This window comes from Rhinoraja longicauda, chromosome 17 (assembly GCF_053455715.1).
Source record: "Rhinoraja longicauda isolate Sanriku21f chromosome 17, sRhiLon1.1, whole genome shotgun sequence".
In the NCBI taxonomy this organism is placed as follows: Eukaryota; Metazoa; Chordata; class Chondrichthyes; order Rajiformes; family Arhynchobatidae; genus Rhinoraja; species Rhinoraja longicauda.
In genome coordinates, this window is record NC_135969.1 from 45,705,763 (window position 1) to 45,731,315 (window position 25,553).

General features: G+C 48.6%; 1 protein-coding gene across 1 annotated transcript in view; it reads right to left on the reverse strand.

Moving 5' to 3' along the window:
* Positions 1–25,553, reverse strand: part of cacna2d3a (calcium channel, voltage-dependent, alpha 2/delta subunit 3a) — a 337,954-nt gene that overhangs the window by 239,025 nt on the left and 73,376 nt on the right. Inside the window, exon 4 of the mRNA XM_078414636.1 lies at positions 20,946–21,108. Within this exon, the coding sequence (XP_078270762.1) occupies positions 20,946–21,108 (163 nt within the window). The remainder of the gene's footprint in view (positions 1–20,945; positions 21,109–25,553) is intronic.

Sequence of the window (25,553 nt, forward strand, 5' to 3'; positions counted from 1 at the left end):
ACTCCCACCTCAAAGCCATGCTCTCAGCTTTGAGATTTCCACCCTGTTTACTGTTTGTTGACAAGGCAAAATAGTCCATAGCTGTTGTCCACCAATTGTAACCACACCGGAACATTAGGTGAGGTCAGAATCAGACTACAGATGAATAATTCAAACATTACAACAGCAAAAAAAGGCACAGAGTGCTGGAGTAACTCAGCGGGTCAATAGACAATAGACAATAGGTGCAGGAGGAGGCCATTCGCCCCTTCGAGCCAGCACCGCCATTCAATGTGATCATGGCTGATCATTCTCAATCAGTACCCCGTTCCTGCCTTCTCCCGATACCCCCTGACTCCGCTATCCTTAAGAGCTCTATCTAGCTCTCTCTTGAATGCATTCAGAGAATTGGCCTCCACTGCCTTCTGAGGCAGAGAATTCCACAGATTCACAACTCTCTGACTGAAAAGGTTTTTCCTCATCTCAGTTCTAAATGGCCTACCCCTTATTCTTAAACTGTGACCCCTTGTTCTGGACTCCCCCAACACTGGGAACATGTTTCCTGCCTCTAACGTGTCCAACACCTTAATAATCTTATACGTTTCGATAAGATCTCCTCTCATCCTTCTAAATTCTAGTGTGTACAAGCCTAGTCGCTCCAGTCTTTCAACATATGACAGTCCCGCCATTCCGGGAATTAACCTAGTAAACCTACGCTGCACGCCCTCAATAGCAAGAATATCCTTCCTCAAATTTGGAGACCAAAACTGCACACAGTACTCCAGGTGCGGTCTCACTAGGGCCCTGTACAACTGCAGAAGGACCTCTTTGCTCCTATCTCTGCAGGCAGCATCTGTGGAGAACATGGATAGGTGACGTTTCACAGAGTGCTGGAGTAACTCAGTGGGTCAGGCAGCATCTGTGGGGAACATGGATAGGTGACGTTTCACAGAGTGCTGGAGTAACTCAGTGGGTCAGGCAGCATCTCTGGGGAACATGGATAGGTGACGTTTCACAGAGTGCTGGAGTAACTCAGTGGGTCAGGCAGCATCTCTGGGGAACATGGATAGGTGACGTTACGGGTCAGGGCATTTCTTCAGCCAACAGTGACTGCATTTCATAAATCTATTCATTGACTGTGGACCCGCCTGGTGTGAGATTTTAAAAGGCACGGTTTAAATGCAGGTCCTTTCTGCCTTTCTCTTTTAATCAAATCAGAGGTAAGTTTGAGTGGACTGTGGAGCTGGAGATTGTTTAGGACCAGCCCCTCCATGATAGACTGCACAACAGCAAACAACTGCGGGCAGGAAGGAGTGCTGAGCGGGGAGATGGTGCAACGCCAGCTGTGGCTGTAGAAGAATGACGGGTCGATTCACAACTGCACTATTGACCCCTGTATCCACAGGAGCTTTAATGTCCAATCAGTCCTGGCACCCTGCGATCAAATCCCTCTTAGCTGCACAGTCCCAGCACAAAGTCATCGTCAGCCCTTCCTGCACCCCAACACCTCACACCACCATCATCAGACCGACAGATCGGCTAGACGCACAGAGTCCCATGCCCAGAGTAGGGGAATACAGGACCAGAGGACACAGGTTCACGGTGAGAGGGGAAAGATTTAATAAGAACACGAGGAACATCTTTTTCACACAGAGGGTGGTGGGTGTATGGTGACAAGCCTCCTCTGCCAGCTCGTTCCCCTATTCTGAGTGAAATACTCAGCGAATCTATTCCCTGTACTGTTCTATGCCCAGGTTCATGAGTTCATAAAGTTTATAAGTGATAGGAGCAGAATGAGGCCATTTGGCCCATCAAGTCTCCTCCACCATTCAACCGTGGCTGATCTATCTCTCCCTCCTATCCCCATTCTCCTGCCTTCTCCCCATAACCACTGACACCCGTACTAATCAACAATCTGTCTATCTCTGCCTTCATAGTGTTGAAGTATGTTTGGAATGGGGGCGGGCGGGTGCAGGGGGGGAGGGAGAGGGGGGTGACATCCTAGAGGAGATTCCTCTGCTCCAGTGACAAGTAGACTACAGCCTCACAAACAATCACCCTGGCTCTGGGCACGAGCCAATGATGACAATCAGAGTAGGAAGGAACTGCAGATGCTGGTTTAAACCAAAGTTAGACACAAAATGCTGGAGTAATGCAGTGGGACAGGCAGCAACTCTGGAGAGAAGGAATGGGTTGCATTTCGTGACGAGACCCTTCTTCAGACTGAGAGTCTGGGAAAAGGAAAAGGAGAGATATAGACAGTGATGTAGAGAGATACAGAACAAAGGATGAACTGATATGCAAGAAAGTATCAATGATAAAGGAAACAGGCCATTGTTAGCTGTGGGCTAGGTGAAAACCAGTTACAGACAATGAAACTCAACCAGAATCAGTCATAGAGTCGTAGAGTGATACAGGGTGGAAACAGGCCCTTCGGCCCAACTCGCCCACACCGGCCAACATGTCACAGCTACACTAGTCCTACCTGCCTGCGCTTGGTCCTCATTATCAGCAGCTTGCAGCAAGATGAGCATGTTGGTGTGGGCATGTTGGCATGGGCATGTTGGCATGTTGACATGGACATGTTAGCATGTTGGCATGGGCATGTTAGCATGTTGGCATAGGAATGTTGGCATGGGCATGTTGGCTTGGGCATGTTGGCATGGGCATGTTGGCATGGGCATGTTGGCATGGGCATGTTAGCATGTTGGCATGGGCGTGTTGGCATGTTGGCATGGGCATGTTTGCATGGGCATGTTGGCATGGGCATGTTGGCATGTTGGTATGGGCATGTTGGCATGGGCATGTTGGCATGGGCATGTTGGCATGTTGGCATGGGCATGTTTGCATGGGCATGTTGGCATGGGCATGTTGGCATGTTGGTATGGGCATGTTGGCATGGGCATGTTGGCATGGGCATGTTGGCATGTTGGCATGGGTGTGTTGGCATGTTGGCATGGGCATGTTGGCATGGACATGTTGGCATGGGCATGTTGGTATGGGCATGTTGGCATGGGCATGTTGGCATGTTAGCATGTTGGCATGTTAGCATGGGCATGTTGGGCTCTCTGGCAAATGAAGGCAGAAGTCAATGGCCATTTCTAGATGCACCCTCTTACCCCCCCCCCCCCCTCCCCATGCTCCACAGCAGCAGAGCTGATGGATTGTCACATCTTATATCACTCCTACATCCTACATCATGCATCCTGCATCATGCATCATATATCCTATATCCCATATCCTACATCATGCATCATATCTCCTACATCCTACATCACCCCTCTGTGTTCTATCTCCAACTGGGGGTGTGAAGCAAATCCAGGGGCCATGTTAATCAGTGAATAAGTACCTTTGCACAGGGCTGATTGCCTGTAGTTTTAATGATCATTACTTAATTTAATAAACCAAGAAACTATTACATTTGTATGAGCTTCCATGTTTGAACATTTTCATTTTGTGTCCGCAGTTATAATGTGGCTGACATGTGATATGTGCATCGAAGCATTAAATTGGATTTGTTTGCTGGTGAGACTCAGTGTCCTGTCATGCAGCCAGCGTTCAGTTTGGGTGAAGGACTGCAAGTTACATCAGGACAAAATCAACTATCAACAGAACATTCAAATTAACGTCCAATCTACGTGTTTCTTTTGCCCAATTTAGTTTAGTCCAGTTTAGTTTAGATTAGTTTAGATTAGAGATAGAGCGCGGAAACAGGCCCTTCGGCCCACCGAGGTCACACCGACCAGCGATCCCCGCGCGTTAATACTACCCTACACACACTAGGGACAACTTTTTATACCAAGCCAATTAACCTACGTCTTTGGAGTGTGGTAGAAAACCCACGCAGGTCACAGGGAGAACGTACAAACTCCGCACAGACAGCACCCGTAGTCGGGATGGAACCCGGGTCTCCAGCGCTGTGAGGCAGCAACTCTACCGCTGCGCCACCGTGCCGCTCTTTTGTTAGTTTTCTTTTGAGCAGTTTTGTTCCAACAGCCTTGCATGCTGCAGACTGGTTGTGGAGAGGATGTTTCCACTATGGAATTGAATGGAATATATTATTTTATTGTCACAAGTGGCAAGTCACAGTGAGATTCATTGCTTGCATGCCCAAGGTGTGCAAATAGTCCCCACATAAAGGGCGCTGACGAAGTATCCCACCCAGGTGCTCTTTGTTCTCGCTCCCCCCACCCCTCTTCCCTCACGACAGTTCCCCCACGATGGGTCCCAGTATGAACATTGACTTCTCTAACTTCAAGTAGCCCTTGCTTTCCCTCTCTCTCCATCCCCTCCCCCTTCCCAGTTCTCCCACCAGTCTTACTGTCTCCGACTACATTCTACCTCTGTTCCACCCTCACCCCTGTCATCAGTCTGAAGAAGGGTATCGACCCGAAACTTCACCCATTCCTTCTCTCCAGAGATGCTGCCTGACCCGCTGAGTTACTCCAACGCTCTGTGAAACGTCACCTATCCATGTTCCCCACAGATGCTGCCTGACCCGCTGAGTTACTCCAGCACTCTGTGAAACATCACCTATCCATGTTCCCCACAGATGCTGCCTGACCCGCTGAGTTACTCCAGCACATTGCGTCTATAATCGATATTCTTCCTATTTATTGAGCACCACACAGGACTATATCAGAAATCTGAGCCATGGCCACTAAGAGCATAAGGTGATAAGTGATAGGAGCAGAATTAGACCATTCGGCCCTTCAGGTCTACTCCCCCATTCAATCATGGCTGATCTATCTCTCCCTCCTAACCCCATTCTCCTGCCTTCTCCCCATAACCTCAGACACCCGTACTAATCAAGAATCTATCTATCTCTACCTTAAATATATCCACTGACTTGGCCTTCACAGCCCACTGTGGCAAAGACTGTCACAGATGCACTAATTGGGTGGTGTGAATGTACATTGTAACCCCGGCGATGTTGATCAGCAGACGATGCAAACAGACCTCTCTCCTCTAGACGTGCAGGAAGGAACTGCAGGTGCTGGTTTAAATCGAAGCTACCCACAAAAAGCTGGAGTAACTCAGTGGGATGGGCAGCATCTCTGGAGAGAAGGAGTGGGTGACGTTTCGGGAGCAGACCCTTCTTTTGAGGCGTCACCCATTCCTTCTCTGGTCTCCTGACCAGGTTTTGCCGTAAGTAGGAACGGCAGCAACAATGGGAGCGTGCAGCACAGGGGAGCCTTGACAATCGCCCCCGCAAGGTTCAAACCGGTCTTTGTGCTGGCACTATCCCGCTTAATCACCGCTCATTTGGGCCCGCTGCCTCCAGAGATAGTTGCTAGGAGACGTGCAATATGGAAATATGAACAACTAACAGCCAGCCACATGTTGTCCACAGCAGGCTGGTATATCAGCTTGTTTATATTATTAAAAATGGTGCAATGTGTGATATGTTATTAAGCATTCCTGAAGGCAAGATTGCTACAGGCAGGCAGAGCCAAGACAGAGTGTTTCCCATCAGTGTGTGTCTTCAGTGCGATGTACAATCGCTTCCGACGGGCCACAAACCTACTCCCGATCAGTTAGATGTGTTAACAAAAGCCGTTGATGCAATGTGCTGGCAGAGCAGGACAGAAGGCCTGGGTCAGTAAATAACAGTGGCAGGAGCAGTGAGGAGTGCAGTGTTGATGAAGAGTGTCAGTGACAACACCTTTGTTTGTAGCTGTTACATTATGTGGACTGGAGCTTGCTGCTGACAACAAGATGCAGCCATTGTTTCATCCTCACTATCACCTTCATCTAGAGTCACAGAGTGATACAGTGTGGAAACAGGCCCTTCATAGAGTCACAGAGTGATACAGTGTGGAAACAGGCCCTTCATAGAGTCACAGAGTGATACAGTGTGGAAACAGGCCCTTCATAGAGTCACAGAGTGATACAGTGTGGAAACAGCCATTCATAGAGTCACAGAGTGATACAGTGTGGAAACAGGCCCTTCATAGAGTCACAGAGTGACACAGTGTGGAAACAGGCCCTTCATAGAGTCACAGAGTGATACAGTGTGGAAACAGCCATTCATAGAGTCACAGAGTGATACAGTGTGGAAACAACAGGCAATAGACAATAGACAATAGACAGTAGGTGCAGGAGGAGGCCATTCGGCCCTTTGAGCCAGCACAACCATTCAATGTGATCATGGCTGATCATTCTCAATCAGTACCCCGTTCCTGCCTTCTCCCCATATCCCCTGACTCCGCTATCCTTAAGAGCTCTATCTAGCTCTCTCTTGAAAGCATCCACAGAATTGGCCTCCACGGCCTTCTGAGGCAGAGAATTCCACAGATTTACAACTCTCTGCCTGAAAAAGTTTTTCCTCATCTCTGTTCTAAATGGCCTACCCCTTATTCTTAAACTGTGACCCCTTGTTCTGGACTCCCCCAACACTGGGAACATGTTTCCTGCCTCTAACGTGTCCAACACCTTAATAATCTTATACGTTTCGATAAGATCTCCTCTCATCCTTCTAAATTCTAGTGTATACAAGCCTAGTCGCTCCAGTCTTTCAACATATGACATTCTGGGAATTAACCTTATGAACCTACGCTGCCGCCCTCAATAGCAAGAATGTCCTTCCTCAAATTTGGAGACCAAAACTGCACACAGTACTCCAGGTGCGGTCTCACTAGGGCCCTGTACAACTGCAGAAGGACCTCTTTGCTCCTATACTCAACTCCTCTTGTTATGAAGTCCAACATTCCATTAGCTTTCTTCACTGCCTGCTGTACCTGCATGCTTCCTTTCAGTGACTGATGCACTAGGACACCCAGATCTCGTTGTACGTCCCCTTTTCCTAATTTGACACAATTCAGATAATAATCTGCCTTCCTATTCTTACCACCAAAGTGGATAACCTCACACTTATCCACATTAAACTGCATCTGCCATGCATCCGCCCATTCACACAACCTGTCCAAGTCACCCTGCAACCTCATAGCATCTTCCTCACAGTTCACACTACCACCCAGTTTTGTGTCATCTGCAAATTTGCTAATGTTATTTTTAATCCCTTCATCCAAGTCATTAATGTATATTGTAAATAGCTGCGGTCCCAGCACCGAGCCTTGCGGTACCCCACTAGTCACTGCCTGCCATTCTGAAAGGGACCCGTTTATCCCCACTCTTTGCTTTCTGTCTGCCAACCAATTTTCTATCCATGTCAGTACCCTACCCCCAATCCCATGTGCTCTAATTTTGCCCACTAATCTCCTATGTGGGACCTTGTCAAAGGCTTTCTGAAAGTCAAGATACACTACATCCACCGGCTCTCCCCTGTCCATTTTCCTAGTTACATCCTCAACTGGCCCTTCATAGAGTCACAGAGTGATACAGTGTGGAAACAGGCCCTTCAACCCAACTTGCCCACACCGGCCAACATGTCGCAGTTACACTAGTCCCACTTGCCTGCTCTTGGCCCATATCCCTCCAAACCTGTCCTATCCATGTACCTGTCTAACTGTTTCTTCAATGTTGGGATAGTCCCAGCTTCAACTACCTCCTCTGGCAGCTCGTTCCATACACCCACCACCCTTTATGTGAAAAAGCTACCCCTCAGATTCCTATTAAATCTTTTCCCCTTCACCTTGAACCTATGTCCTCTGGTCCTCGATTCCCCCACTCTGGGCAAGAGACACTGTGCATCTACCCAATCTATTCCTGTCATGATTTTATACACCTCTGTAAGACCAAATCATTAAGATCAGATATGCGGTGAGCTGGTGTGGTTCAGCACTCTACCCCACTACTACGACAGAGAGACACACTGGCCTCAATGCCAGGACATTTACATCGGCTTTAGAACTATTTTAATTTAGTGGGGGAGATATTTGTACTGAGTAACTTGCACTAATCCCCGGAGCATTTATTTTAAGAATAAGGGGTAGGACATTTCCTGAGATGAGGAAAAACTTTTTCACCCAGAGAGTTGTGAATCTGTGGAATTCTCTGCCATAGAAGGCAGTGGAGGCCAATTCACTGGATGTATTCAAGAGAGAGTTAGATTTAGCTCTTAGGGCTAATGGAATCAAGGGATTTGGGGAGAAAGCAGGAACGGGGTACTGATTGTGGATGATCAGCCATGATCACATTGAATGGCGGTGCTGGCTCGAAGGGCCGAATGGCCTACTCCTGCACCTATTTTCTATGCTTCTGAGTTTTCATCTTGCCGGTGAAAGAGAATGTGTCTGTTTCTATTTTAATTTTAGTGCTGCAGGCAGAGTGTGGTACTAGGTGCAAGCAGGTGGGTTGTGTTGGCTGGCTGATGCTGACCAAGTCAGCACACTCTGTCAGCCCAGTCTCCTGCATTTAGCTCCCAGCCTCCTGGCCAATCCTATCTATACATCTACTCAAATGTCGTTTTAAATATAGTCAAGCAAGTGTCTCTGTCAGAGCCCCAACTCTCCTGTCGAGCTTGTTGTTCGTACCAGTTCACAGCAGTTCAGTTTATTGTCACGTGTACCGAGGTACAGTGAAAAGCTTTTTGTTGCGTGCTAACCAGTCAGCGGAAAGACTGTACATGATTATAATCGAGTCGTTTACAGTGTGTACATACATGATAAGGGAATAACGTTTAGTGCTAGGTAGAGCCAGAAAAGTCTGATCAAGGATAGTACAAGGGTCACCAATGAGGTAGATAGTAGTTCAGCATTGCTCTCTGGTTGTGGTAGGATGATTCAGTTGCCTGATAACAGCTGGGAAGAAACTCTCCCTGAATCTGGAGGTGTGTGTTTTCACACTTCTGTACCTTTTGCCCGATGCGAATGTTAATTTCGCCAATTTAAAGTAGCCCCTGCAGTCCCTCCAGCCCCAGCCTAGGTATCCTGCTAGTCCCACTGTTGGCATCCTTGTATCCCATTCATTATCACCTCTTTCCCACCCAACACTGGGCCATTGTGGGCTCCACCCTTCCTGGGTCATCTGTTGCCAGCCCTGCTTTGTTCTGGCCTTTTCTTACCTCCAGTTCCCACCCCTCTACTTTCAGTCTGAAGAAGGGTGCTGCCTGACCTGCTGAGTTACTCCAGCACTCTGTGAAACGTCACCTATCCATGTTCTCCACAGATGCTGCCTGACCCGCTGAGTTACTCCAGCACTCTGTGAAACGTCACCTATCCATGTTCTCCACAGATGCTGCCTGACCCGCTGAGTTACTCCAGCACTCTGTGAAACGTCACCTATCCATGTTCTCCGCAGATGCTGCCTGACCCGCTGAGTTACTCCAACACTCTGTGAAACGTCACCTATCCATGTTCTCCACAGATGCTGCCTGACCCGCTGAGTTACTCAAGTACTTTGTGTCTATCTTGAGTTTATAGATATGCTCTTTAATACTATTTTTAATTATTTAAATCTTTTTGAAGACATTTCAAAGTCTGTCAAAGACACTTGGAACATAAACATTGAACACTACAGGTGGACACAAGGAATTGCAGGTGTTGGAATCTTGCTCAGAATACAGTGCTGGAGTAACTCAGCGGGTCAGGCAGCATCTGTGGAGAACATGGATAGGTGATGTTTCACAGAGTGCTGGAGTAACTCAGCGGGTCAGGCAGCATCTGTGGAGAACATGGATAGGTGACGTTTCACAGAGTGCTGGAGTAACTCACTGTATCTCTAAACTAAACTAGGCGTACTGTTCAATGTTTTACCATATGACTTTCCTTCAATTAAAATTAAATCTGTTCTTAGGTTGAATGTTTCTCTAAGCTGCTTTGAAATAATATCAAACGATCCTCACACAGTGATTGGCAACAATCCATCCTCCACCTATTTTGATAAGTGTGTAATGGTGAGAATTATGTGGCTTGTCAAGGAGTTAATACTTGCATTAATTATCTGTTTGGCCAACCACGTTCACTTCATATAGAGAATCAAATCACGCTATCATTAGATACGTTTGTTCTGCATAATTTACCAGTATCGCTATAGAATAGGCTGTGGTGCTGAGAGCTATGAAATGTTTGCAACAATTAAAATTACTCTGTGGCTCTCCGGAACTCACACAATCATCTGCATTTGGCGGCACTGAAATATGAACGACAACTATTTTAGATTAGGCAAAAGGAATTTTCCAATTTAACAGCTAAAGAAGCTATGAATATCATTTGGTCGGAAAAAAACCCAATTTAATATGCTGTCGAGGCAGGATATTGAGTTGGAAATACTTTTATCTAATGCTTTCATTCCCTTCAAGCAGTGAGCTCTCTAAACAACTCTCTGACACTCAACCAAATTGAACTTCGATGCTATTTTCTTCAATATTGTTATTTAACCTTGAAGATAATTTTGAACTCATTGATGCTTGAAATGCAATATAAATACAAGAGGAGGCAGGAAATGATCAAACGCAGTCTACTTTAGTTTAGTTTAGTTTAGTTTAGAGATACAGTGTGGATAATGGCTGTTCGGCCCACTGAGTCTGTACCGACCAGCGATCCCCGCACACTCGTTCTATCCTACACTCACCAGGGACAATTTACAGGAGCTAATTAACCTACAAACCCACACGCCTTTGGGATGCGGGAGGAAACCGGAGCACCCGGAGGAAACCCACGCAGTCACGGGGGGAACGTGCAGACTCTGTACAGACAGCACCCGAGGTTCTGGATGGAACCCGGGTCTCTGGCACTGTGAGGCAACAACTCTACCACTGCACCACCATGCCACTCAAACAGGGCTTCAACAGTCACAGGAGGCTGAGAGACTCTTATCCATGCCTGGATTACAGAGGCCAACACATCACTGGGCAATCTACAAGCCTTGTAACTGGGCCGGAGGAAGCTACAAAATGCCAGGCAGAAACAATGAAACATAGACAATAGGTGTAGGCCATTCAGCCCTTCGAGCCAGCACCGCCATTCAATATGATCATGGCTGATCATCCACAATCAGTACCCCGTTCCTGCTTTCTCCCCATATCCCTTGATTCCGTTAGCCCTAAGAGATATATCTAACTCTCTCTTGAATACACCCAGTGAATTGGCCTCTGTGGCAGAGAATCCCACAGATTCCCCACTCTCTGGGTGAAGAGTGAGCAGGTTTGGCAGTGTGGGAGTTCTCTGTGGTGCTATAGGGCGACAGGTGAACGTTCTCAGCATTTAATGAGGACCCAGCCTGTCTACATTACCCGCACACAGGCAGCTTATCTGAAGGAGTAGAAACTAGGAACTGCAGATGCTGGTTATACGAAACAAGACACAGAGTGCTGGAGTAACTCAGCGGGTCAGGCAGCATCTGTGGAGAACATGGATAGGTGACGTTTCAGAGAGTGCTGGAGTAACTCAGCGGGTCAGGCAGCATCTGTGGAAAACATGTAGTCTGAAGAAGGGTCCCATCCTGAAACGTCATCTATCCATGTTCTCCTGAGATGTTCAGTTCAGTTTAGTTTATTCTCACATACTGAGATTCGGTGGGAAGCTTTAATTGTTGTGATGCTGCTTGAAGTGCTGAGTTACTCCAGCACTCTATGTCTTCTTCTAGTTTACAAGAATGATCCCAGGAATGAGTGGGTTAGCACATGATGAGCGTTTGTCAGCACTGGGCCTGTACTCACTGGAGTTTAGAAGGTTGAGGGGGGACCTCATTGAAACACAGAATAATGAAAGGCACAGATAGAGTGGATGTGGAGAGGATGTTTCCACTGGTGGGAGAGTCTAGGACCAGAGGTCACAGCCTCAGAATTAAAGGGCGCTCTTTTAGAAAGGAGGTGAGGAGGAACTTCTTTAATCAGAGGATAGTTAACCTGTGGAACTCATTGCCACAGAGGGCTGTGGAGGCCAAGTCAGTGGAAATAGCTTATGAAACAATACGATAGAACTTTATTTATCCCAGGAGGGAAATTGATCTGCCAACAGTCATAAACCACAAGGTGCATGAAACATGAAATTAAAGTGAGGAATGGAAAGGATTGGGGGTGTGCAAAGATTGGGGGGGGGGGGTGGGGGGGTGGGGGGGTGGGTCAGTCTCAGTCTACCCCACGACAGAAGGGGGAGGGGTTGTACAGTTTGATAGCCATGGGGAAGAAGGATCTCCTGTGGCGTTCTGTGCTGCATCTTGGAGGCCAGGTGGGCAAAGTTTAAAGGAGATGTGCGGGCAAGTTGTTTTACACAGAGGATGTTGGGTGGCTGGAACGCACTGCTGGGGATGGTGGGTGGCTGGAACGCACTGCTGGGGATGTTGGGTGGCTGGAACGCACTGCTGGGGATGGTGGTGGAGGCACTGCTGGGGATGGTGGTGGAGGCACTGCTGGGGATGGTGGGTGGCTGGAACGCACTGCTGGGGATGGTGGGTGGAGGCACTGCTGGGGATGGTGGTGGAGGCACTGCTGGGGATGGTGGTGGAGGCACTGCTGGGGATGGTGGTGGAGGCACTGCTGGGGATGGTGGTGGAGGCACTGCTGGGGATGGTGGTGGAGGCACTGCTGGGGATGGTGGTGGAGGCACTGCTGGGGATGGTGGTGGAGGCACTGCTGGGGATGGTGGTGGAGGCACTGCTGGGGATGGTGGGTTGCTGGAACGCACTGCTGGGGTTGGTGGTGGAGGCACTGCTGGGGTTGGTGGTGGAGGCACTGCTGGGGATGGTGGGTGGCTGGAACGCACTGCTGGGGATGGTGGTGGAGGCAGGTATGATTTGAGTATAGGAGCAGGGAGGTTCTACTGCAGTTGTACAGGGCATTGGTGAGACCGCACCTGGAGTATTGCGTACAGTTTTGGTCTCCTAATCTGAGGAAAGACATTCTTACCATAGAGGGAATACAGAGAAGGCTCACCAGATTGATTCCTGCGATGGCAGGACTTTCATATGAAGAAAGACTGGATAGACTCGGCTTGTACTCGCTGGAATTTAGAAGATTGAGGGGGGAATTGAGTGGTGAATCTGTGGAATTCTCTGCCACAGAAGGTAGTTGAGGCCAGTTCATTGGCTATATTTAAGAGGGAGTTAGATGTGGCCCTTGTGGCTAAAGGGATCAGGGGGTATGGAGAGAAGGCAGGTACGGGATACTGAGTTGGATGATCAGCCATGATCATATTGAATGGCGGTGCAGGCTCGAAGGGCCGAATGGCCTACTCCTGCACCTATTTTCTATGTTTCTATGATGGTGGCGTTTAGGAGCTTCTAGAAAGTCAGATGGATATGCAGGGAGTGGAGAGATATTTCCAGGAGGATTAGATTAGTGTCTCTTGGCATCATGTTGGGCATGGACATTGTGGGCAGAAGGGCCTGATCCTGTGCTGTACTGTTCTATTTTCTATGTAGTGTTTCCAATATAAACCTAGATAGTGGGCGGTGGGTGTATGGAACGAGCTGCCGGAGGAGGTAGTTGAGGCAGGGACTATAACAATGTTTAACAGACATCCAGACAGGTACATGGATGGGGCAGGTTTAGAGAGATAAGGGCCAAACACAGGCAGGTGGGACCAATGTAGAAGGGGCATCTCGGTCGGCATGGACAAGGTGGGCCGAAGGGCCTGTGTCGGTGCTATATCATTACTAAAGTCCCCATGCATTTCCATCATGGACTGTTCACCCTACAGCAGCACACGGAGCAGAACGGCCAATAGCTTCTTCCCCCGAGCCATCAGACTCTTGAATTCACAATGATCCACCACCATTATTTTATGTGCGAGTTACTTATTTATTTATTTTTTAATCTATTTTTATTATTCGGTGTTACATTGTGAGCCAGATGCAACGGAATTTTGTTCAAATATGCACTTGTCTGGTGTATAGTTTTTGAATGGCAATAGACAAAAGACAATAGACAATAGGTGCTGGAGGAGGCCATTCGGCCCTTTGAGCCAGCACCGCCATTCAATGTGATCATGGCTGATCATTCTCAAAGTTATAAAGTTATAAAGTCAATAAGTTATATTCATTCATTCTATGTGTGAGGAAGTTGGGGCAGCCAGAGAGGACACACCCAGTGTGCAAGGAAGACCGATGAAAACCGTGAAAGATTTCCTGAGTTTGGAATCTGCTGTAATTGCCATAAAATGAGCATTGTGCTGGGATTGAATTGAATGGGGAATTCTCATTTCTATCTCTGGATTCTTCCATCTTCGCACAATAGTCACTTACTGGCAAATCAGTCCGTGTTGACAGTTCATTTTGTTTCAGCGAGAAAAACCGTTGCCTAATCCTATAAGCTGCTGTGCAGAGAGTGTTTCTCGGTACATTACCTGCAGTATATCCTGCTATGTGGATCACTCACTAACCTTGGACAAGAGAAAGACACAGCTGATCGAACATTAAAAGCACAGCTCGATAATCAGCGATCCCTCACCTATCAGCGGCCGGCCCACTAGCAACTTTGTAGAATTGATATAATACACCGAATATATACAGGCAGCTGCTTTCAAAATTCATAATACATTTCATATTGGAAAATTGTAGCAAACCGTAATACGTAGAACAGCACCTCATATTTTGCTTGGGCAGCTTACAGCCCAGCGGTATGAACATTGGCTTCTCTAACTTTAGATAGTCCCTCTGTCCCTCTCTTCCCCTCCCCCCCCCCTCCCCCCCCTCCCCCTCCCAGTTCTCCCACTTTCCTGTCTCCACATATATCCTTTCTTTGCCCCCCCCCCCTGACATCAGTCTGAAGAAGGGTCTCGACCCGAAATGTCACCCATTCCTTCTCTCCTGAGATGCTGCCTGACCTGCTGAGTTACTCCAGCATCTGCAGTTATTTTCCTATATTGGTACATAGATCAATATATTTTGCAAAAAAAACCTGAGAATTAATTCATTATTTAAAAACTGTTAATTCTATATGTTCCTACAAAAGTTAAACTTTAAAACTCTGATATGTTAAAAGTAATCGATAATTCAAAATGAAAAACAATTTCTTTTGATATTCATGGAGTTCCATATTTTGCTTCAGTCAAAATGATTTTTTTAATGCTGAATAAGTCCGGGGTTGTCAATAGGTTGAAACCACCTCCAATAGTGATGGTGGCTTCGCCCAGACAGTGGCATCGCCCAGACGGTGGCTTGGCCCAGACGGTGGCTTCGCCCAGACGGTGGCTTGGCCCAGACGGTGGCTTCGCCCAGACGGTGGCTTCGCCCAGACGGTGGCTTGGCCCAGACGGTGGCTTGGCCCAGACGGTAGCTTCACCCAGACGGTGGCATCGCACAGACGGTAGCTTCACCCAGACGGTGGCATCGCCCAGACGGTAGCTTCACCCAGACGGTGGCTTCGCCCAGACGGTGGCATCGCCCAGACGGTAGCTTCACCCAGACGGTGGCATCGCCCACAAGGTGGCATCGCCCAGACGGTGGCATCGCCCAGACGGTGGCATCGCCCAGACGGTAGCTTCGCCCAGACGGTTGCTTTGCCCAGACGGTGGCATCGCCCAGACGGTAGCTTCACCCAGACGGTGGCTTCTCCCAGACGGTGGCATCACCCAGACGGTGGCTTGGCCCAGACGGTGGCATCACCCAGACGGTGGCATCGCCCAGACGGTGGCATCGCCCAGACGGTGGCATCGCCCAGACGGTGGCATCGCCCAGACGGTGGCATCGCTCAGACGGTAGCATCGCCCAGACGGTGGCATCGCCCAGACGGTAGCTTCACCCAGACGGTGGCTTCTCCCAGATGGTGGCATCGCCCAGACGGTGGCATCGCCCAGACGGTGGCATCGCCCAGACGGTGGCATCGCCCAGACGGTGGCATCGCCCAGACGGTGGCATCGCCCAGACGGTGGCTTGGCCCAGACGGTGGCTTGGCCCAGACGGTGGCTTGGCCCAGACGGTGGCATCGCACCGACGGTGGCATCGCCCAGACGGTGGGGTGCAGATTGGTTCCCACCTCGGCCTGACAATCTCCACATTTCACCCCCTCCAACCTCTACATTCCCCCCCCCCCCATGCCACACCTAGACTCACATCCATGGCTACTGTACGTGGCTAATGTACGTGGCTACTGTATGTGGCTACTGTACATGGCTACTGTACGTGGCTAATATACGTGGCTACTGTACGTGGCTACTATACATGGCTACTGTACGTGGCTACTGTTTGTGGCTACTGTACACGGCTACTGTACATGGCTACTGTACGTGGCTACTGTACATGGCTACTGTACATGGCTACTGTACACGGCTACTGTACACGGCTACTGTATGTGGCTACTGTACACGGCTACTATACGTGGCTACTGTACGTGGCTACTATACGTGGCTACTGTACGTGGCTACTATACATGGCTACTGTACGTGGCTACTATACGTGGCTACTGTACATGGCTACTGTACATGGCTACTGTTTGTGGCTACTGTACACGGCTACTGTACATGGCTACTGTACATGGCTACTGTACGTGGCTACTGTTTGTGGCTACTGTACACGGCTACTGTAAACGGCTACTGTACACGGCGACTGTGCGTGGCTACTGTACGTGGCTACTGTATGTGGCTACTGTATGTGGCCACCGTACGTGGCTACTGTACACGGCTACTGTACACGGCTACTGTACGTGGCTACTGTACGTGGCTACTGTTTGTGGCTACTGTACACGGCTACTGGAGCAGTAACACTTGCTCATGCCATTAACAAGATAAATATTTACACATTAAACTCGTTCATCTTTATGTGTTTGAACTGCTTGGAATATGCACTCCGCCCCAGAGACGTTCCATCACCTGGAGAGAGCCTGGAGCTTGTGCAATCCCCTTTTCACAATCTCCCATCATTCCTCAGACAGACACAGAGTGCTGGAGTAACTCAGCGGGTCAGGCAGCATCTGTGGAGAACATGGATAGGTGACGTTTCACAGAGTGCTGGAGTAACTCAGCGGGTCAGGCAGCATCTGTGGAGAGAAGGAATGGGTGACGTTTAAGGTTGAGACCCTTCTTCAGACTGAGATTCAGGGGAGAGACAGCCACAGAGATATGGAAGGGTAAGGTGTGAAAACGAGAGATCTACGGGGATGCAGTTCAAGGAAAATGTAGAATAATTTCAGAGGGGGAGCAGCGAGTGAATGTTGCAGAACCCTCGTTGGGGATAGGAGGAGAAGGTCTTCAAACTACGCACACCTTGAGACACATTATTGTCCAAAATGTATTCCTCCTTGTTAAAATCATTCCCTTTTTGCTCCTACCTTCCGAATTCTTTGCTCTTTGTTCCAGTATAAACTTGTTTCATGCCAAATAATACCCAGTAATGAAGAAAGATTAATAAGAGATCTTGTCGTGAAAGATCCATCAGAGATAGTGACCGCAATATAATGGAATTCTAAATACAGTTTGAAAGTGAAAACTACAGAATTAAAATCACTGACATCAATTTAAATAAGGGTAATTATTATAAACGTCACCTCTTAAGGATAGTGGAGTCAGGGGGTATGGGGAGAAGGCAGGAACGGGGTACTGATTGAGAATGATCAGCCATGATCACATTGAATGGTGGTGCTGGCTCGAAGGGCCGAATGGCCTCCTCCTGCACCTATTGTCTATTGTCTCCGGAGATGCTGCCTGTCCCGCTGAGTTACTCCAGCGTTTTGTGTCTATCTACGGTGTAAACCAGCATCTGCAGTTCCTCTCCACACACTTCCTCTGATCACTGCTCCAGACATAGGCTGCAATGCTCTCCATATCTCCCACTCCCAGCTGCACTGGCAATTCAAACATCTCACCACAATGGCTGTGTTTATATCCCACGCACCCTACACATCTGAGGACAGAGAACATTCGGCCCATCGAGTCTACTCCGCCATTCAATCATGGCTGATCTATCTCTCCCTCCTAACCCCATTCTCCTGCCTTCTCCCCGTAACCCCTGACACCCTTAATGCAATGACTCGTGACTTGTACGCTACCATCCCTGCCCATTCTCTCTCAGCTGGAATCTTCATTCGCACCATCACAACATCTGCCCTGGACTGTTCCAGCATGTGGCTGGCAGCGTGTGGGACAGTGCAGCCTGAGCCAAGCTCACCCCGTCTCCTCCCCAGGACTGTTCCAGCGTGCGGCTGGCAGCGTGTGGGACAGTGCAGCGTGTGGGACAGTGCAGCGTGTGGGGCAGTGCAGCGTGTGGGACAGTGCAGCGTGTGGGGCAGTGCAGCGTGTGGGGCAGTGCAGCGTGTGGGGCAGTGCAGCGTGTGGGGCAGTGCAGCGTGTGGGACAGTGCAGCGTGTGGGACAGTGCAGCGTGTGGGACAGTGCAGCGTGTGGGGCAGTGCAGCGTGTGGGACAGTGCAGCGTGTGGGGCAGTGCAGCGTGTGGGGCAGTGCAGCGTGTGGGGCAGTGCAGCGTGTGGGACAGTGCAGCGTGTGGGGCAGTGCAGCGTGTGGGGCAGTGCAGCGTGTGGGGCAGTGCAGCGTGTGGGACAGTCCAGCATGAGGCAAGCTCGCTCCGTCTCCTCACCTGGACTGTTCCAGCGTGTGGGACAGTGCAGCGTGTGGGGCAGTGCAGCGTGTGGGACAGTGCAGCGTGTGGGGCAGTGCAGCGTGTGGGGCAGTGCAGCGTGTGGGGCAGTGCAGCGTGTGGGGCAGTGCAGCGTGTGGGGCAGTGCAGCGTGTGGGGCAGTGCAGCGTGTGGGACAGTGCAGCGTGAGGCAAGCTCGCTCCGTCTCCTCACCTGGACCATCGTCAACACCACAACACTTCCAGCTCAGGAGGTTACATTACTTCCAAGATAAAATAAACTCATCACCACATGGGACCCAGCAGCCTGGTTGATGCTGAGATATCTAGCAGATAAAATCCAAGGAATAGCTGCCTTTAATCAAAGCCATCAATACACAGAAGATAGATACAAAATGTTGGAGTAACTCAGCGGGTCAGGCAGCATCTCTGGAGAACATGGATCGGTGACATTTCACATTCGTCACCCATTCCTTCGCTCCACAGATGCTGCCTGACCCGCTGAGTTACTCCAGCACTCTGTGAATCGTCACCTATCCATGTTCTCCCCAGATGCTGCCTGACCCGCTGAGTTACTCCAGCACACTGTCCCACATGTATCCATTTCTGCCCTGTCTCCCTTAGTGTGGCCTTTAACAAAACTCCACGAGCCCTGGTTCATTCCTTTCCAAATTGTCATCCTTTATCACTGGGGAGCTGTGATTTCCGCGCAGCGGGGCTCTGAGCGAGAGCGAGAGCGAGCACTGATAACATCAGGCGCATGGAGCACTCCGATTGCTCGTCAGCCAAAGGCGTTATCTCTCTCCCCACATGGAGAGAGTGTGAGATTAACAGCCCAGCCCAGCCCAGCCCGCCACTGGGAAGGGAAAGGAAATTAGAAAGAACCGCTGCCAAATCAGATACCGCCAGAAATAACAAAGGCAGATAAAAAGAATGGATTTACAGAAAGGAATCGTGAATGTGAAAATACTTCCATCAATCCCCCAGAGCCGTCAGCTGAAAGAGAATCATTCATGCAAGAGTTAATTTTCAGTGTCATTAACCTTGCTGCACCAGAATTCCCATTTACCGCATTGTTAAAGACGCGGCTGAACTGGAATAGACAGGAACAACGTTCTCCTCTGCCTTTCCTTCCAAACAAATATAATATTGTATAAGAAGACAGGCACAAAAACCTGGAGTAACTCAGCGGGTCAGGCAGCATCTGTGGAGAACATGGATAGGTGACGTTTCACAGAGTGCTGGAGTAACTCAGCGGGTCAGGCAGCATCTGTGGAGAGAATGGTCTGGTGATGTTTGGGGTGGGGACCCTTCTTCAGATGGTGTTTCACCTATCGTGGGTTTAATTTCAAACATGAAGACGATATTGATGGCCAGATTTGGCAAGTAACAAAGGAGTGGTGAAGGTGCCACAAATGCCAGAGTTCTGTGAGACTGAAATGGTCTTTCACTTGAGTGGGGATCGAGACCAGGTCATTAGCATGCAATATTCTCTTCATTTCACGGGTGATTTCCTTTATGTTTCATAACGCTCCTTGCAAATCAGAACATTAAGTGACAATCCACTCCAGGGATGGATCACGCTGCCAGGCAGGGACAGCAACGTTTGTAGCCCCCTATCAATATGCATCACAAAAAGACAAGGGTTTCGCAGGTGAAACGAGAGTGATACGATATCCAGTTGATCACAGGGAATATATTCCATATTCTCTACCTTCCTCTCAGGCAAGAATCGATGGGTGATGTGTTAACCCAACGGGTCACAAGCCTGGCGTTTAATTTACATTAAATTACAAGTCATGCAAGGAAAGCATTCGCAATTAGGACCCATCGTAACACCTGAAACATCAACCCGACATCAGCCGACATCCGTGAATTCATCCAGCTGCATCTCTTACTATTCATATTGTTACATGCAGAGGTGAACAGGGATTACACTACTATTGGGCAGCTGCTTACGGTGCATTCACCTATTAGGAAGGAACTGCAGATGCCGGTTTACACCGAAGACAGACACAAAGTGCTGGAGTAACTCAGCGGGTCAGGCAGCATCTGTGGAGAACATGGATAGGTAACGTTTCACAGAGTGTTGGAGTAACTCAGCGGGTCAGGCAGCATCTGTGGGGAACATGGATAGGTAACGTTTCACAGAGTGCTGGATGGAATGGACTGGTGATGCTTCTGGTCGGGTCCCTTTTTCAGTCTGAAGAAGGGTCCTGACCCCAAACGTCACCTATCCATGTTCTCCAGAGATGCTGCCTGACCCGCTGAGTTACTCCAGCACTCCGTGTTTTGATCAACAATCTGAAACAGATCTCTTCCCAGTTTCTGCTCCTGGAACTTGTGGACTCTGGGAAACCGGAGATCGATTGGATGAATATAATTTAACGAATCAAACCCTGAACTGTTTGAATGGTGAACAAATGCACACGATCTATTTAAACTGAACACCCTAGATGGATTTACATCGTGTTTTGAAGAGCTGAGCATCTAATTTCAAAGCACGGTTTGTCACAATTAAATCTTCCTGCCGTTTATCATCGTGTCAGAGCTGGCAGACGCTGAACAAAGAGGAAGGACGTCACGTTCTGCCCTACCTTTGTTATACTTGTTGGTGGGTATCTGGACAGCACTTAAACTGATGTTCACGGACAAGTTGTTGAAATGCTCGTTAGGTTCCAGAATAAACTCCTTCCCAAGTTCCACATAGTTCCCGGTTTCATCCTTCTCGTTTATTAAGACAGCATTGAAGTATTCATACTGCAAACACAGTAGACTTATTATGGATAATTAATTCATTGCAAACACAGGACATTATCATCAGAAACACCATCACATTTGCACCCAGCCTGCACAGCGTAACATTGTTCAATATAAAACACACAACATTGTAAACAGTGTTAATGTGGCTCTCGAATGTAACTGGGCCCACAAATAACCCAGCTTGAATGTCACATAAGTTTTGATTGTCACTTTGATTGATTCAATTCTCTCGATATAATTAACCAGATTAAACACCATTATTTCAACGTTCTGTAGTATACCTTTGCAGGCTCAAAATTAAATGGGAATAAGGATCAGACAGGTGTTTCCTTCATGTGTTATAAATGCAGTCAGGATGGAATAAACGGAGGCAGTGACAACGATTGAGGAACATAAAATGTAAAGCAGCATCTGTCATTCTGAATTTAAAATGCAAGTAATGGCGGTGCTAGCTCGAAGGGCTGAATGGCCTACTCCTGCACCTATTTTTCTACGTTTCTATGTTTTTTTTCTAATTATGTCCAACATAAACACAAAATGTGCAGGAAGGAACTGCAGATGCTGGTTTAAAGCGAAAATAGACACAGAAAGCTGGAGTAAGAAACGTATAAGATTATTAAGGGGTTGGACACGTTAGAGGCAGGAAACATGTTCCCAATGTTGGGGGAGTCCAGAACCAGGGGCCACGGTTTAAGAATAAGGGGTAGGCCATTTAGAACAGAGATGAGGAAAACCTTTTTCAGTCAGAGAGTTGTGAATCTGTGGAATTCTCTGCCTCAGAAGGCAGTGGAGGCCAATTCTCTGAATGCATTCAAGAGAGAGCTAGATAGAGCTCTTAAGGATAGCGGAGTCAGGGGGTATGGGGAGAAGGCAGGAACGGGGTACTGAATGAGAATGATCAGCCATGATCACATTGAATGCCGGTGCTGGCTCGAAGGGCCGAATGGCCTCCTCCTGCACCTATTGTCTATTGTCTATTGTCTATTGTAACTCAGCGGGTCAGGCAGCATCTCTGGAGAGAAGGAATGGGTGATGTTTCAGATCGAGACCCTTCTTCAGACTGAGAGTGTGTCCAATATACGTTGTATTTGCACTTGGTAGGAGAAAGGTAATGTGGCAGCGAGATGGAGATCACTGGGCAAACTGCCCAGAGGACCCAGTCCTACAACAAGACAGAGACAGTATCAGCGGCGGTCTAAATGAGGAAGCATGAAGTGGTCAGCAGCTTGGAATCATTATGCAGTGTGCTGTGGGGAGATACCAGCATCGCTCACATCGTGTGATCGCTAGCAACAAGTCATACATCAATCTGCATTGCATGGTTGACATCAGCATATTCTACAATAGATAGACACACAATGCTGGAGTAACTCAGCGGGTCAGGCAGCATCTGTGGAGAACATGGATAGGTGACGTTTCACAGAGTGCTGGAGTAACTCAGAGGGTCAGGCAGCATCTGTGGAGAACATGGATAGGTGACGTTTCACAGAGTGCTGGAGTAACTCAGAGGGTCAGGCAGCATCTCTGGAGAACATGGATAGGTGACGTTTCACAGAGTGCTGGAGTAACTCAGAGGGTCAGGCAGCATCTCTGGAGAGAAGGAATGGGTGACGTTTCGGGTCGAGACCAAACGCAGCCTGGGCGATCTTTTTGCGGAACACCTTCGCTCAGCCCACCTGGACCTACCTGATCTCCTGGTGGCTGGACACTTTAATTCTCCTTCCCATTCCTACACTCACCTTTCTGTCCTCGGTCTCCTCCATTGTCAGAGTGAGGCTAAACGCAAATTGGAGGAACAGCACCTCATATTTTGCTTGGGCAGCTCACAGCCCAGTGGTGTGAACATTGATTTCTCTCACTTCAGGTAGCCCCGGCATTCCCTCTCTCTCCATCCCTCCCCCACCCAAGTCACACCAACTTCTCGTTCACACCTAGCTATAGCACATCTTTCAATCATTGGTCTTTATCTCTCTAAATCACCGTCTATGTCTCTCGTTTCCCTTTCCCAGGACTAGTCTGTAGAAGGGTCTCGACCCAAAACGTCACCCATTCCTTCTCTCCAGAGATCCTGCCTGTCCCGCTGAGTTACTCCAGCACTTTGTGTCTATCTAGTCAAGTCAAGTCAAGTCAAGTTAATTTTATTTGTATAGCACATTTAAAAACAACCCACGTTGACCAAAGTGCTGTACATCTGATTAGGTACTAAGGAAAAAAATGAAACATACAGTAGCACGCAAACAGTTCACAGCGCCTCCTCAATGAGCCTCAAACGCTAGGGAGTAGAAATAGGTTTTGAGCCTGGACTTAAAGGAGTCGATGGAGGGGGCAGTTCTGATGGGGAGAGGGATGCTGTTCCACAGTCTAGGAGCTGCAACCGCAAAAGCGTGGTCACCCCTGAGCTTAAGCCTAGACCGCGGGATAGTGAGTAGCCCCAAGTCGGCCGACCTGAGGGACCTGGAGTTAGAGAGGGGGGTTAGAAGATTTTTGATGTGGGGGGGGAATGTCCATTTAGGGCTTTATACGTGAATAGGAGGAGCTTTGAAGTTGATTCTGTACCGTACAGGGAGCCAGTGGAGAGAGGCCAGAATCGGGGTGATGTGGTCCCTTTTACGGGTACCCGTCAGGAGTCTCGCTGCGGCGTTTTGGACCAGTTGCAGGCGGGACAGGGAAGATTGGCTGATCCCAGTGTATAGGGAGTTGCAGTAGTCTAGGCGGGAGGAAATGAAAGTGTGAATGATTTTTTCTGTGTCGTCGAATTGGAGGAAAGGTTTGATTTTAGCTATGGTTCGAAGTTGGAAGAAGCTGGCTTTTACCACAGCGTTGACTTGCTTGTCAAATTTTAATGCAGAGTCAAATATCACGCCGAGGTTTTTGACATGCGGTTTGACTAGGCCGGATAGGCTTCCAAGACTGCCTGTTATCGATTTGATGGAGTCGGGGGGGCCGAATAGGATGACCTCAGACTTGCTCTCGTTTAATTGGAGGAAGTTCTGTGCCATCCAACATTTTATGTCCTCAAGGCAGTGTAAGAGGCTGTTTAAATTTGACTGGTTGTTGGGTTTCAGGGGGAGGTAAAGCTGAGTGTCATCGGCATAGCAGTGGAAAGAAATGCCGTGCCTTTGAATGATTTGGCCAAGGGGGAGCATGTATAGAGAGAAGAGAATGGGGCCTAGGATGGAGCCTTGTGGAACTCCGCAGGAGAGGCTAGCTGGAGCAGAGGAATAACTGCCTATGTTGATGGCGAAACTCCTATCTTTGAGGTACGAAGCGAACCAGCTCAGGGCAGTGCCATCAATGCCAACCGCGTACCGGAGACGGTCAATAAGGATGGTGTGGTCTACTGTATCGAACGCTGCGCTGAGGTTGAGAAGGAGCAGGATTGCACAGTCGCCGGTGTCGATGGCGAGAAGCAGGTCGTTGTGTACCTTCAACAAGGCAGACTCTGTGCTGTGGTGGGCTCTGAAACCTGACTGGAAACTTTCCAGGATGGTGTATTGGTGCAGAATCTAGAGTGAGAAGCTTTTGTTGCGTGCTAAAGACAATACATGATTGCAATCGAGCCGTCCACAGTGCCTCCCTTTGTCTACTGCTTGTTCTCAGTCTGCGGTCCTATACCTTATGTTCTATATCCACTGCACTGCAGATGGTGAATTTACTTCACTCATCCATCTCTGTATTATGGAGTGTGAATACCGATCGCCATGATGCCATCATCCATGGATTTAACTACATCTTCTGGTGTCATCAACAGAAAATCAATTATCCTCAACCCTCTTCCCCACTGCAGAAAATATAAAGTTTCATAAGGTCATAAGTGATCGGAGCAGAATTAGGCCATTCGGCCCATCAAGTCTATTCCGCCATTCAATCAAGGTTGATCTATCTCTCCCTCCTAACCCCATTCTCCTGCCTTCTCCCCATAACCCCTGACACCCGCACTAACCATGAATCTATCTATCTCTGCCTTAAATATATCCACTGACTTGGCCTCCACTGCCTTGTGTGGCAAAGAATTCCACAGATTCACCACCCTCTGACTAAAGAAATTCCTCCTCATCTCCTTCCTAAAAGAACGTCCTTTAATTCTGAGGCTGTGACCTCTACCCTAGACTCTCCCACTAGTGGAAACATCCTCTCCACATCCACTCTATCCAGGCCTTTCACTGTTCTGTAAGTTTCAATGAGGTCCGCCCTCATTCTTCTAAACTCCAGTGAGTACAGGCCCAGTGCCAACAAACGCTCATCATATGTTAACCCACTCATTCCTGGGATCATTCTTGTAAACCTCCTCTGGACCCTCTCCAGAGCCAGCACATCCTTCCTCAGATATGGGGCCCAGAATTGCTCACAATATTGGAGCATACAAGTACGGAGGGCAAAACCATCTCAGGAACAGCTGAAGGCCATTCAGCCCATCGACCCTGCACTGTCATTCAGTTCAA